This window comes from Chroicocephalus ridibundus, chromosome 2 (genome assembly GCF_963924245.1).
Source record: "Chroicocephalus ridibundus chromosome 2, bChrRid1.1, whole genome shotgun sequence".
Taxonomy (NCBI): domain Eukaryota; kingdom Metazoa; phylum Chordata; class Aves; order Charadriiformes; family Laridae; genus Chroicocephalus; species Chroicocephalus ridibundus.
In genome coordinates, this window is record NC_086285.1 from 123,370,893 (window position 1) to 123,385,462 (window position 14,570).

Here is a 14,570-nt window from a genome sequence, read left to right on the forward strand (position 1 = left end):
AGCAGATTTGTCAAGAAACCTTCTGTCAGCTTCAAGTGCTGTAATGAAAATTCTTTGAGGTTATTCTGACCAAATGACATGATCTAATCCTATTTCAGTTAAATCAGCTGGTGTTTTTTTCATCAATTGCATCTGAGTATGGAATAAGCTCTTAGTATAAATTATGTACAAAAAATTCTAAACCTTGGAGTAAAGTGGCATAGTTAGGCAGGTTGTCCATCAAGGAAAGGATGTCAGTTCATTTCAATATATTATAGTTTATTTGTACCATTTCCTTCTCTGTGCTGTGGTACAGATACTGGGGTTGTGAACAGCTTTCTCTGCCTGCACTGTTCTACTGGTGATATTGCTGTCTGCATCTACTGACTAGAAGTGTCAGACTTTGCAGCTGCAGACAGCATCATGTTCTGTGGCGCGAGTTTTCATTTTGGTACACAGTATTCCTTGTTTGCCCTGTTAGCTGTATTGTGCGAACAACCATGAGTTTTGTTCTTAAACTTGCTTTCTAATTCATGGAGCAGGGGATGACAGAGGGGAGAGGAATTAATTTAAAAAGTGAGGCTGAGGACAGAAAAATCTTTACATGTGTGCTCTGTTACATAAGTGTTAATTAGGATAATGTTTAATTTGCATTAGAACTTGTTAGGAAGCATTTTCAATGTGACTACTTCCAGGAAAATAAATCGGGTTACCTTTGTAATACTTCAGCTGGATCTGAAGTATTACAGCTAGACTTCGTGTCCTAGATGTCTGGCAAAGTGTTCAAACACCACTGTGAGTTGATTCTTTCATGCATATTTCTGTCATTGATTTGACACTGTCATTGACATATCTGATGGTCATCTTTTGTAATTCCTAGTAATTTTCTTTCCTTCTTTCTTAAATGGAAGGACTGTCCATTTTCTAGACTGCAATCAAATACTCACCAGGAGTCCTTCTAACCTGCCATTAATATCATTCTATTGCACTTGTCTCTTGCAAGGTTTTAGTCTTTAATTCTCTTTTTTTTACGAGACAATAGACAGACTTATTTTTAGTCTTGTAAGATAGCAAAATTTGGTTTCTCTGGGTAAATGAAGAAACCCTGATGCGTTATGTATCTGCTTGAAGGTACTGAGGAAATCCAACCATTTCCTGTTTTTCTTCTAAACCCAAAAATATATTGAAAACAGTTCTTGAAAGCAGTGAGGAATAAAAGAACTGTAATTTCCATGTTTTTTCAAGTAACCATCATATATCCTAACTATACTAGTATGCTATAGTTAGTGTATATGTGTATAGTATATAGGGTACTATACTATAAGTATAGTATGTGTGTATATATATATATATATCTGTACAGTTCTAAGTATGGGGATAATAGCTGAGAAAGTATTTTTAAGTGACGTGCCCTCCGTCAGAGACAGAGTGTTAGTACTAGAGCGTGACAAGACAAAACTGATTCTCATATTTTACTAAAGAATTTATACCACTGTCACAAGCTGCATGCAGCTTGTCACACAGCTTCAAGAGACACCTCTTTGTGCTACCTGGTCACCGATGTCTGTGTTTAAAATTTCTGATGAAGCTTTGTCATAGTTAGAAACAGAAATACATTCATGTGTGTGAAAAGGCAGGCAACACCAGAGCTATGTGTTTATTTGAATGACTTCAGAGTTTGGAAGTACCATGAAGAAACTAGTGATTTAGGCTATAGTAGCATTGCCAAGTCCAGAAGGTACAGCCACAGTTCCACGGATCTGTACAGATGTTCTGCAGGTGCCTCCTTTCTCTGCTGTCTCTCCCCTGTACATAACTCCTCTGGTGTTAGAAATGTGACATTTACAAAAGCAAAAGAGCAAAACTAAAAAAGCTTTCATCCCCCCTCTTGCTGAACATGCTCGTTTATACAAAATATGAGATTCTTCCTCTCGGTACCTTCTGGCATTTGGACCTGAAGGATGGTGGGGCTGCTACAGCAGCTCAGGCTTCCAGTGCCTTCAGGAGATCCTCACCTGTATGAGTGGACTTCTGGAGTTGCATGAAATACCAGCTTGTCATGAGGTTGGTGGAAGGACTGTTCTGCATCTCTGTCTTTGCTTATTGCCTTTTTGTTGTGACTCTTCTTGAGCCTGTTCCTATTAATTTATCCTAAACAATTCCGTCTGATGTGTTTAGAGGTTTGATTTATAGACCTGTGTATTTAGCCTTGGTGTTTTAGGAGGTGACTGTTGGATTGGAAAATCCAATGCAGCTGGGCAAAAAAAACCCCAACTAACTAAAACCTAGGAAAACTAATAATAACTAAACTAAAAAAACCCTACCTACCTAAGCAGTTAAATATACTGCCTCCTTATGGGCAGTACTTTGAAATCTTTTTTTTTTTAATGTAATTTTTATATCTTTCTTCACAGAAGCTTCTATTACCTGCTAGTAGGATTTAGCTTTTATGAGAGACAGGATCACAAAATAGTTAAAGATCAGTTGAATATATGTAAAAAATAACTCAGTGCTTTTTCCCAAGTGAGTAGCAGTATTGTACTATTAATACCAGTTGTGGTATTACTCTGTTTGACTTCGTGCTTATGAATAACATATGGTGATTAAGAAAAATTCTTTTTACAAATATTTTTATTTTAGATGAATCAGAGTTCATTGATTGGGAGAAGGATAGTGATTCTACCGATAGGTGTGATGGATCAGAAAAAGATGACAGCTCACTGGAGATATCAGACTCGGACTCCTGTACAAATCTTAATTCTTTGCCTGTCAAAGAGAAGATTGATGAGCTTTGCAAGGTAAGAAGCTGTTTCAAGTTGTTTTGTTTTTTTTTTTTTAAAAAAAAAGCTTCTACTATAATTATGGACTGTATTCATATTTTATTGCATTTAATTTGGAGGAACATGAGGTTTTTGCTTACCTCGTTTCTCCAGAAGGAATTCTGTGCACAAGAATTCCAAGGCATCTTCTCTGACTGCCAAACCTCAAAACCAAGCAGCACCCCACATGTAGAGCTTGGTGGTGTGGTCACTGAATCATGGGGTGACTGAGGTGGGAAGGCACCTCTGGAGATCATCTAGTTGAACCCCTCTGCTCAAAGCAGAGCCAGACGGAGCTGGTTGCTCAGGGATGGATGTGTCCAGTTGGGTTTTGAGTATCTGCAAGGATGGAGACTCCACAGCCTCTCTGGGCAACCTGTGGTAGTACTTAGTCACCCTCTGTGACTGTAGTACTGAAGTTTGTTCTTACATTTAAATGGAATTTCTTGTATTTCAATGCCTGAGCAAAAAGGTGATGAAGTGGGTAGGTTTCTCACCAGAGATGTGATGATCTGGATTCTCTACAGCCCCTGGCTGCCTGTCGCAAGTTCGTGTCCAAATTTCCTGTAATGTGGTGGGTGAGGCAGTTACCTATTTCTCTTCAGTACTTTGAGAGCTTGGCTGTATAAAATCCAGATTTCGTGACTACAGCATGTTCTGAGAGCGATGATGAGATAAGGGACTAGTTGTAGGATTCCCTACATCACGGAAAGGTGATGTGGATTGAGGGGCCCAGGGAAGGGGCATCGGTAAACACTGAATCATACCAGTTAAGATTTGGTACTGGGTTTTTTTTCTTGGGGCGGCGCAGCCGGCGGGGCCCCGGCAGAGGGCGCCGCAGGCCTGGGCTGCCCGGCCCCGGCCCCGGCCCCGCCTGCCGCTCCGGCCGCCGCCTCCCGCGGGCCGGGCCCTCCGGCGGCCGCTCTGCCGGCGGGGCGGAGAGCGCAGCGGCCGGCCCCGGCACGCAGGGTGAAGCCATGCCACCGCCTGCGGGCGAGGGAGAGAAACGAGACGGGCTTCGGCCGGCGAGAGAGATGGGGAAGGCTGTTACCGAAGCGGGTTAAAGTCTTACTAAAACTCATTGACATTAATATATCGATTCTTTATTAAAATCACTGTGGGAGAGTATGGATGGAGTACGATAGTGTATTCTGCTCACAGAGGAAGAGAAGTCTCCAGTTTCCCAGTGAATCAGTCCCATAGCAGGGTCCTGTTGCCTTTCAGGGTATGCTGCCTTGCTGCCCTGGAGGGTGAAAAAAATGGGTCTGGATGTAGCGCATGGCAGCATGCTAGCTGCTGCAGCGACATGCGACCCAGCATCTGACTTGCTCGTATGGGCGTCCATAGCAGTTTAGCATCTGTATCACAGAGTTCAGCAAGGTTTAGTCAAATATTTTTCAGATTCTTGAAGAATTTATTTAAAATAGCTTAACTCCTGGTCAGCAGCATCAGAAAAGACCAGACAGTCTGCATAAACCTGTAAAAACAGAATGGGATTTATGCAAGCAGTAAAAGTTGTTCTGCTTTTAGTATATCAGCATGACTTACCCTGATGTAGACAGAGAGCTGGATAGATGTTATGAGACATATTCATATTAGTAACTGGTGCTCATGAGAGGGCTTTTTCAGATGCAACCATACTGTAATAAAAAGTTTTTAACCCTAAGCAGAATAGTCCTGCTACTACAAAAAATGTGGGTACACCGGGAATCTGAGGATGCCCCTGCAGATTACCCCTTCTCCCTTACCAGTTGGAGTGCCATGCGGTGGTAATTTTCATGAGTGGTCAGCCTCACCAGCAAACTTTCTTTTGGGAATTTGGTGTATGCAGTAGGGTAAATCCCCAGCGTTCGCTATGTCTGTTGCAGTCTTTGTTTTGCTTTACTTGGGATATGCTTTTTTCCTAGAAAAAATTGCAGGCGAGCTGTTTGAGAGGTTTCCAAGGGAGAATAGAAAAGCAGTTTTCACTATAGGAGGTCATTTGCTGTATGAGTATTCTTTAAAAAGGCCTGTTAATTTTGTGGCCTGGTTCACGGTGGGGGAAGGAAAAGAAGCCAAATGTTGATATATCATCATTTTTGTGGTATTTACTAAATCTCTGGAACCTAGTGGAGTGTGTGGATAATCAAAAGACCATGAAATTTATTTTACCCCACTTCAAAATACACCAAATACCAAGAGGTTCTGGAGGTTTAGGATTGCTGCCAAAATATCTTTATGGTGGTATTTACCCATGGTAGGAGTGTACTAAGTTTCTAATGGGAAATCTCAAAAGATGAATAACTTTACAACTTTTTTTCCCCCCTTATACTAGTAGATCTAATTTGAAAATTACTTCTATTTAGTGATAACTAACTGCGTAGAAAGATTTAATGTATTGTTTTGGTATGAAGATAAAACTCTTGCTTATCTGTAGGGTGTAAAGCTACAGTCCTGATTCAGTTTCTATTCCAAGTCCCCGTGCTGTGTCTTTCTAGCAACTAGCCATCCCTGACGCATAAAGCTGCTTGATAGAGGATAATGAGGAGGGCAAGTTGAAGCTGGTTTTGTGGTAAACAGCTGTTAGCTAATTTTTGGTTTCGGTTCAATTCACAATTTTTGAAGAAAACACGTGCAAGATTTGACATGGTCATGCTTTGCTTTCCTTTGTAAATTTTTAGGGGATGGGAGAGTTATTTTTTTAATTGTTAACTTTCCTTTGACCTATAACTGGTTGAATTTTTGCTTAAGGTGATGCAGGACAATGATCTGGTAAGGCCTGATCCCAGATGGTTTTATTCTGAGAGTTCCTCTGCTTTCAGTTGCCTGTGATGGATGCCTAGTTGACCTTTTTCGTGGAGACTATGGTGCTAAAATAAAGATTAACCATTAATGTTAATTTTTCAGCATACATATTTTTCAAGCTGCACCATGTAATCACCTCAAAATTGATCTAACATATTTTTATGCATTGGTAATGACTACTTTTTGCTTAATTTGCGCAGAGACCTTTCTCATGAGCTGAAGTTCCATATTTTATAAGAATTGTTAATCTCTGAATTATTTTCAACTTCTAAATATTTGAATGCTATTTTAATTAAGTGAAATCTAGTGCTCTTGTAAGTGAATTCATGTCTTCTGCCATATTACCTCTTAAACTGGGAACTTTCTCTGGCCCTGTGCACGGAGTAGCATCTCTTTCTGTACTCAGATCCCGCCTTAAAACACTCTCTGTAACTAAATCCCTCAAAATAGGCCAGCGTTTTTATGGAGTATATAATTTTGGTATTTTACAGATTACAGTCTTTTCTTTTTGTCCCATGTGTTAAATCTACTTATCAGTTTCTGATGGGTAGCCAGATTTGCTTGCTTTATATGCAAGGCAAGTGAGATTTATCCCAGAATGGTGTGAGGAGAATTTTTTGCCCTTTATATTGCTAATGTGTAGGAATTAGATAGTCGTCTGTACTTGCCATGCAGCATTAATAAAGCTTAACTGGTTATAGCAGACCCTCTTTATTGCAGAACACACTTAATAAGCTTGTTGGCTGATCTTAACTTCTAATTTGGCTGAAAACTTATCAAAAAGCTACATGGTTAAGAGCTTGTTTCCTTTAAATATAGATAGAATGGTAATACCCCCAGAGTATCTTGCTGTATGATATACAACTGAAAAAGATAATTGCCATATTTTATATGTTTCAAAACTGTTAAATGGATCATCGCTGTGTTCTCAAGGTCTCTACTGTGCTGTGGTCTGTGTGTTCTGACAGTGGTCAATCTGATGTGATGTTGTTGAGTCTTGTGCAAAAATTGTTGTAAAGTTGTGCCAAAGGTTAATTTTTGGGTTTTCTCTGAGGGAAGAATACATTATTTGAGAAGTCCTTCCTGCATGTGGATGAATGTAGGTGTATGTCTTCTTCCTGAGGCCTCATCTGTCAAAATAAGGTTCACTCGGTTACTTAGTTCATGTATTTATTGCTGTCTTAACTTTGCTTTTAAAAAACCCCAAACTCTGTCCTTCTGTGGCATTATATTTAGGGGGATTCAACATACCTAATGAAATTCTGAAGAGATCACTTAAAAGGGAGTAGGCCAAGATTTTGCTGTTATTTCTGGGCCTGCTTTTATGTCCTTGCTCTCTTGATCCATTGTAATAGTAATTACAACTATCATTGGCTTGGTAATTAGGATTGATTCTAGAACTATTGTTGTGTAACAATTTAAAATAGGGTATCTCAAGGTAGGGAATCACTATTAAGGCAAATGGAATTTGTGTCATCCTGTCAGACTGATGACTTAACGCTGATAAAGGATGACGGTATGATCATGTTATTGCAAGCAATTATTTTTGTCAGTCTGCTACCAAAGGAAGCTTATTAGAATACATACCCACAAGCTTACTATTATTTCTAAATGTATACTTCATGGAATAATTCAGGTTGGAAGTGACTTCAAAATGTCTCCAGTTCAGCCTTCACACAGCAGGCTCAGGTGCAAGGTCAGACATGGTTGCTTAGGGCTTTATCCAGTTGGATGTTGGAAAACTCGTAAGGATGGAGACAGCATAACCAGTCTGGGCAACATCTTTCTTCCTTCCCTGTCTCTCCAAAAACTGGAACCTTACTTTTCTGGGTAGAACTGGTCTCTTCTACCAGGGCTCTTCAGGTAGGCTTTTTAGGCAAAAGACTGCAAGTCGAGAGTGGTGCAGAAACAGATGCCTTTTGCATTCGTGTCATCAAGGTGGAACGATTTGCACATGAACTACTAGACAAAACTGAGCTTGCGCACCAGCTGCTTTCTGCTGCATCCCATCTGCAGGGATGTCTCTGCATCTTTGGATCCAGAAACAAAGCCTTGAAGCTTTTTTTCCTTAGTAACAGACAATAGTTCCCCTCTCAACTTCCTGTTTCCATGATTTCCTCAGATTACCAGAAGAGGAAACAGCATGTTTCTGGGTGAGCTGTGGCTATCTGTATTGTAACTAGATTCTCTTAAGCCTCCAGTTAAACAATGACCCCCTTAATTTTAAATTATGATTGAAGATATTAGTTCAGCTAATACTTAACTGACTCAGATGTTCCTTGCTTTGATGGTTTGGAGTATCTTGGGAAGACTTTTCTTGATAATTCCGAGAGACGAGAGTTCAAAACTCAGTGTAGGTGAATTGACTCATTATCCTTCTCAAGAATGACGCAATCAGTCATATGAGTTTCTTGACACTCATTCAGTGTCTTTTCGGTGGTGTAAAAATTTGGAAGGTCCATGGTGCCTATTTTGAAGAGAGTTTCTTTGATTACAATTGTCATACATATATGCGCTTGCATATATGTGTGTATACTCTTGTACGTGATCCAGAGTGTCACTGAGGTAGCTGTATTTGTTTGTGCCTAGTTTGTGAAGTTCCCTGGATGTATTAACTAAGTGTAAGAGTAACTAAGTGTACCACATCCTGGGTGTACAAAATCTGATGAATCGCAGGAGCTATCACAGTGGCATAAACAGACTTTAGACCTTCCTGCTTTGTGCTGTCATTCCCAGACTGTATTTTTACGTTGTTTGAAGCACTGGGCTGTTTGTGCATGCTAATCCAGCCCCTCTGCTTTGTTTAATTTAAGGCTTCAGCTGAGCCCCGTATTCTTTCTTGCACAGCTCTGGAAAGCAACAACTGTAAGTTCAGCTGACAGCATTGCTATCTTGGCATCCACGTATCAAATGCCCCGCTCTTTACTGTATCCCCCCCCCCGCCTCCCCCACATTTGCCTGGTGTTTTAAACAAGATTCAAGCGGCCTGTGTTAGTTTTCCTGTGGCTGCATGTTGCAGAAAGGCATCTGCATTTCCTCAGGTCTGGCACCTCTTGGCAGCATGGCTCTCTTCACAGCACTGCAGAGGGTCTTCAGGAGTATTAGGGAGAAGCAAAGTGGTATATGCTTGCACTGTCAGGGCCCTGACCTCCATCTCAAGAGGTGAAGCAAAGAAAGAGGGTCTCATCTGTCTCCTGTTGGTGGCTTGCTTGGTGCTACAGCAAAAGAGGCTACAGGAAGGAGCAGAGCGTGCAGTGCTGGGAGTGCAATGCTGTCTTTTGAAAGGAGAGAAAGGGTAAAGCCAGAGGAGTTGGCAACGTTAGTAGGAAGTTGAAGGCTTTTCTCTTACTTGTTTCCCCTCCTCTAATGAGGCTCTCTGTTGTTTGCCGTTATGGATAATTTGCTGATAGTTTTGCACTCTGCAAAGAGGTGCGAGAACAGTGAGAAAGCTGCTGGGTTTTGATTTGTCTAACTTTGTCTTCCAAACTGTCTCAGGAATCCTCGGGCCAATTTTGAGGAGAGGGTGATTTAGATTTGTTTGAAATCCTTTTTGAAGGAAATGGTTGAAGAGAAGTTTTAGGGGAATGCGTGGGACTAGTCTTAATAATTTCTTGTTCTGATAAATGTGCCTTCTAAATACTGTGGTTCTGGAAGGAGATCTGAACGGAGTAGATTGGTAATGGCTTGAATTCTCTAAAAGCTTTTGGTTCTGTCTTTCTTGTGGGTTGTGGGTTGTCACCTTGTTTTAAAAATAATTTTATGATCTTTTAGTGGCTGGTTCTGTCACCCATCATGCCAGTTTCATTGCATCAGGCAAAGGCACAAATATATCAGGGAAAGTAGAATGCTTTTTTACTACCAGGCATATTCGTTGCATCCAGTGGTGAAGAAAACATTTCTTTTCCTTCTAAGATACATAGTGCAGTTGCAGCTTGCATCTTTTCACAAGTGAACCTTACTGGTCTAGGGGTTTGTGGCAGCAGTACAAGACAGACAGCTATCTTGAAAAAAAATGCATGTGTAATACTGCTTATAGAATGGCTATTTAGTGAAAATAAGATATTGAAATGTCCAAGGTCATCCAGTTCCTGGTAGAACAAGTACAGCATGAGATGTACCAAAATCAGCCAACTATCCCTGTACTTAGGCTTCATCATTTTAGGATTTTCGCGCTGCTTTTCACCAAAACAGAACTGTCCCTTTGGTGATGAGGGTTAGTGTATACTGCTCTTTGTAGAATCTTCTGAATTGTGAAGATCTGGAAATAAATTTAGAATACCTGAGAAAACACAGGAAGACCAAAGTTTAGAAACTATTCTATACTAACCTTGGGGTTATTAAACCCCTCCCGCCCCCCCAAGGTTTTTCCAGTATGTTTCTCCCTCACTTTAATGGATGAAGCTTTTATGTATCTGTGTTTGGTTTTATCTCACATGGAAGAAGGCAGCTATGTGGGGGTTTTGTTTTGTGTTTTTTTTTAAGTCATGCCACTGTATCTTTTGCTTGGAAAGAACGCAGTTTGGTGGTATGGTATGGGGAACAGGACGTTTGTTCCTGGCTCCCATTGCATTGTGGAAGTGTGTTGGATAGATAAGAGAGGAGTAAATGGGGGCAGAACAAATGGAATAAAACTGAGAATGTTTATAGTAAACCTTAAGAAATTTGGAGGTGGGAACTTTTATTTGGTGGGGGTTGGCTTTCTTGGGGACAATGAGATGGGACTGGGGTGGGGTGAAATCCTAATGTCTCTCATATCCAGTTTGACAGGGTCTGTGTCATGTTTTGTTGCTCTTGCTTTGTGATAAACAGTTTCTATACAAATGTCTGAATCATCTGTAGATGACAACTCAGATTTACAGTTCTTTGTTATCAGGACACTTACATTCCAGACTAATAACTCTGGTGACTGATTAACCCTTTCTGTGGAGACGGTCTGTAGTGATGGGCTATAACTCTGTAACTGTAACATGTTAAAGAGGATTTTGCCTGCTCTGCAGGAATCTGTTAGCACACTCTCATGTTTATGCCAGCTGTGTACAACCCTGCTCCCATGCTTCTTTTTTTCCCCCCTTTCCCCTGTTTGCATTCAGACCAGGGCAGCAGCCTTGACTACTTGATGGTTATATCTTTGTCTGCCTCAGTCTCTCTGGAAATATGCTCATAAATTGTTGCTTCATATGATATCTCTCCTGCTACTCACAACTTCAGCCCAGCTTTATTATTCCCACGTCCTGGACACATGAAGAAGCTGTTGCACCTGGCTGTTGATTCACTGGTCAGTCCCAGCACAGTGGCATACTTTTTGACTCAGTCCAGTCATTGTCCTCCCACTCTGTCTCCTCTTCCCCCTCATGTCGCTATTTCACTCACTTGTCCCCACTCACCCTCACCTGGTCATTGCTTGGTCTCAGTTCACTGGTTCTCTTGCCTAATACAACTATTTAGTTCTGTGCCACTAAATACTCTCGTGTGGTTGCAACTCTTCAGAAATGGTGGCAGCTCCTCACATCAGGTGTCTCGCCAGTGCAGTGCTGTTGTGGCAGCCTCCAGTGTTCTGCACACAACTCTTGTTTCTCTACGTGTATTTTTCTCATCATTAAACTAGTGCAGGAAAGCCCTGTTTTCCCTTTGCAGGAATCCCAGTGAGGCTGCTGGGAAGTTTGTTGTTTGTGAGAGGAAATGACTTGTTGGTATTTTGCAGACACCTTGACACCTTCCTGTGCATAGGAAAGGGACCATTGAAGCAAAGTGAAAAAAGTGGCCTGGAACTGTCTGGTTGTGAAGGCAAACACAATGGGCAGAGCAGCTTCATCCTGATAGAAGAATGCTTTGTCTAGCATTCCATCCAGAAGAGCTGAGGTTTCTGTTGGGGTTTAAGTACTCTGAAAAGCCTCTAAAAACACTGCAACTTTAAAAATCCATTAAGTTGGCACATCAGCTTGTGGATAGTAGTTTCGTGTTCACAAAAAAAAAAGTGCAATGGAACTAGAAAAGCTTCAGAGTAAGTTGGTAAGAGTGATCAGATATATGGGATGTTTTCTGCATGAGAAAAGGTCTGTAGGATAGAAATCTTTCAGCCTCAAAAATAAATTGCTGTGGAGAGGACATGAAAGAAACCCATGAATCACAAATAGATAGGAAGAAGTAAACAAAACAACTAGGTACTGTATAGAGCTAGGAGACATCAAGTGAAACTAGCAGGTTGGTTCAACATTAAAAAGGAGTTTATTCATCCCACCATATGAGCCCCAGAGCTCCTTGCCACAGGATGATGTGTCTGCTGAAAGATTACATGGGTTCAAAACTAATTGGACAAACTCATGGAAGACAAATCTTTTAAGGATTAAACACAAAGATCTTGTTGAAGCCACAAACCGGAATCAGGGAGACTGTTCTGTGGCAGCATTGCCACACGCTTGTCCTGTTTTAAAGTTTTCCTTAAACATCTGACATTAATCGTTGTTGGAGACAAAAGTAAGGGGCTAGAATGATCCTTGGTAGACTCCCCTACAGCTATTCCCATGTTTGTATGTTGTGAACTTTTCAGTGTGTATGAATTTTGTTCTCTTTCCGTCACCACTCTTGGTGCTTTTTCTGCAGAGCAATTGAGAAGTCACATACCAAAAGACGATGTTACAAATGGATCTCCACTCGGTGCAATGCAGTGAATACCCTTTGTAGCTCTAGTTCTCTACCACCTCCTTTTCTGTGTGGCTTCCGCAGGGTGTTTTTTCACATAGTCTAGTTTATGCTTACCTCATTATTTTAATAAAGCTTTCTGAACAGACATAGGGATGGAGAGGAGCCTTTGAGACAGCATAGATTTTGTAGAGGTTGATGGCCGTAGCCAGACTCGCCTAGGAAGGAAAGTGGAGGGAAGCATTTAGCTTCCCTGGAGTGAGCTGGTAGCAGGCTTCACAGACTAAGTTTCTTTAACTTGCTTGATTGCACGAGGGAGAAGTGCAAAGGTAAGTTTGGGGCTTTTTGTTTCTTTTTCTTTTTTTTAATTGAAATCTTTCGTTTTGTAACTAATTGGAAAAGTACTATGGTTTTCTGTTATTAAACATTTTTTGAAGTGCATTTAAGCATCATGAATTAAAAAAAAAAAATTGTTGTTGCTGAGTTTCATTGTGAATCTGGTATGTTCCAGTAATAAAGTGATTTGTCTAGAATATGAAGCATTTCAGGATCTTTTGGAATAGGAGAACAATATAACTAGCAGTATAAAACAAATAAATAGTATAAATCCAAAATACTGAACTAACTTTCTGAGTTAAGCTGGGCAATTGCAGCTCCCTTTTGGAACATATGTGTGAATGCCTGAGTACATAATGGTGTGGGCTGAAGTTGTAAATAGGTGCACAACGCTGAAGTAATAAATAATGAGTTATTCATAAACTGATGACACCAGGATTATTATATTGAAGGTTCATCTAGCTCGGGTCCTGAATTATAATAGTATTGGGAGAAAAGTGTAAGACTATGTTAAACGTTGTGTAGAGGGAGAAGGAGGATCTCTGTTGCAGTTTAGGGGCTTTCTGAGCCGGAAGTTGCATTGAGATTATTAAGAGACATTGTGAGTTTTATCCTTCAGTAGCTAGCTCAGTCCCTTTGTGAACCAATTTAAGTTCATGGTCTCCAGACATTTAGGGGGTTGGATACCCCGATGTAATAATGTGTTTAAGACAGAATTAGAAAACAAGACCTTTTAGTTGTGGCAATTGTAGATAAAGCATCATATTTCCTTTCACCCTGTTCTTTGCAGACATGTACAGAGAAAATAACAATATTCCAGACAGTTTTACAGTTTTGTAAACAGTTGTACAGAGCTGCTTGTAAAACCAGATCATACAGCTGTATACTGGGCAACTTCAGCAATGTGTACCAATGAAGCATACCAACAGCGAGCTTTGGCTAATGCGTTCCCCCTTTACAGGACTCAACAGGATCATCCTTATAATGTAAGATAGTTGTGCATTGGGAGGATATAAGAGGTGTCACATGGCTTAGTGGTTTAGAAAGGAAGGGTCGAGGCAGCTGTTTGCACTAAGGAACTTTGTCATCAGCCTCAGCCTGTAGTTTTTGGAGGAGGAGGTAAGGAGAGAAGGAGATGTATTGTTCTCTTGTATAGTTTGTGGGGAAAGGTTGGGTAAAAAAATAACAGGTTATGTGGACTTTTCAAAGGGTTAGAATATTAGTACAAACCTAAGTCAAGGAAATAGAATAGGGCATAATTGCCATTCTCGTATGTCTAAAAATCAATGAGCTGGACAGCAGATTATAAAATTGTCAGTTTAAACAACAACAAAATCAATGTTTTTACAAGAAGCAAACCTGAAAAAAAATGCAGGAGGGTGATTATTCCCATCTACTTTTTAAACTTTAGGTGTACTTGAGTCTCATTTCCCACATTTTTTTCCCTATGCAAACAGTAGATGTAGCTTTTACATTAGTTTTGATTTGCAACTTACATTACTTACAATTTAAAGATTCTGTAATTGCTTTTCTTTTCTGTAGGAGCATCTCATTTTTAAAAACTTAGCACTAACCACAGGAGTTGTGGAGGGAAAAAGTAGTTAAGTGAGCATTGGAACAGGGCAGAGAATTCTCTTCTTGCATGACTTTACAATTTTAGATAAATGGTTCCTGTACATATTGATGGCTGCTTAAGTCTAATGAGCTCAGAGGAGAAACTAAGTCTGGGAAAATACCTGTTTTTTTAAAAAAAAACACAACATAATTACCAAAAGAGTTGAATGCATCGCTTTTGTTGATAATAAAGATGCTGAGTTGTTTCTTCACTTTCATATATGAGTCTAAGTGAAAAATATTGCACGTATCGCCTCGGTTCCCATTGTGGGTGCTTGGTACTTATAAATTAAATTTTAAGTTAGTTAACATCATCATAGCATGGTTCATTGTGTTGGGAGCTAAGTGGAAGAAATAATTGGAGAAATGATGGAAAGGAAAGTTAGAACATGATTTTAC

General features: G+C 40.3%; 1 protein-coding gene across 1 annotated transcript in view; it reads left to right on the forward strand.

Moving 5' to 3' along the window:
- Positions 1–14,570, forward strand: part of SPIDR (scaffold protein involved in DNA repair) — a 205,297-nt gene that overhangs the window by 11,758 nt on the left and 178,969 nt on the right. Inside the window, exon 5 of the mRNA XM_063326835.1 lies at positions 2,620–2,777. Coding sequence (XP_063182905.1) covers positions 2,620–2,777 — 158 coding nt within the window. The remainder of the gene's footprint in view (positions 1–2,619; positions 2,778–14,570) is intronic.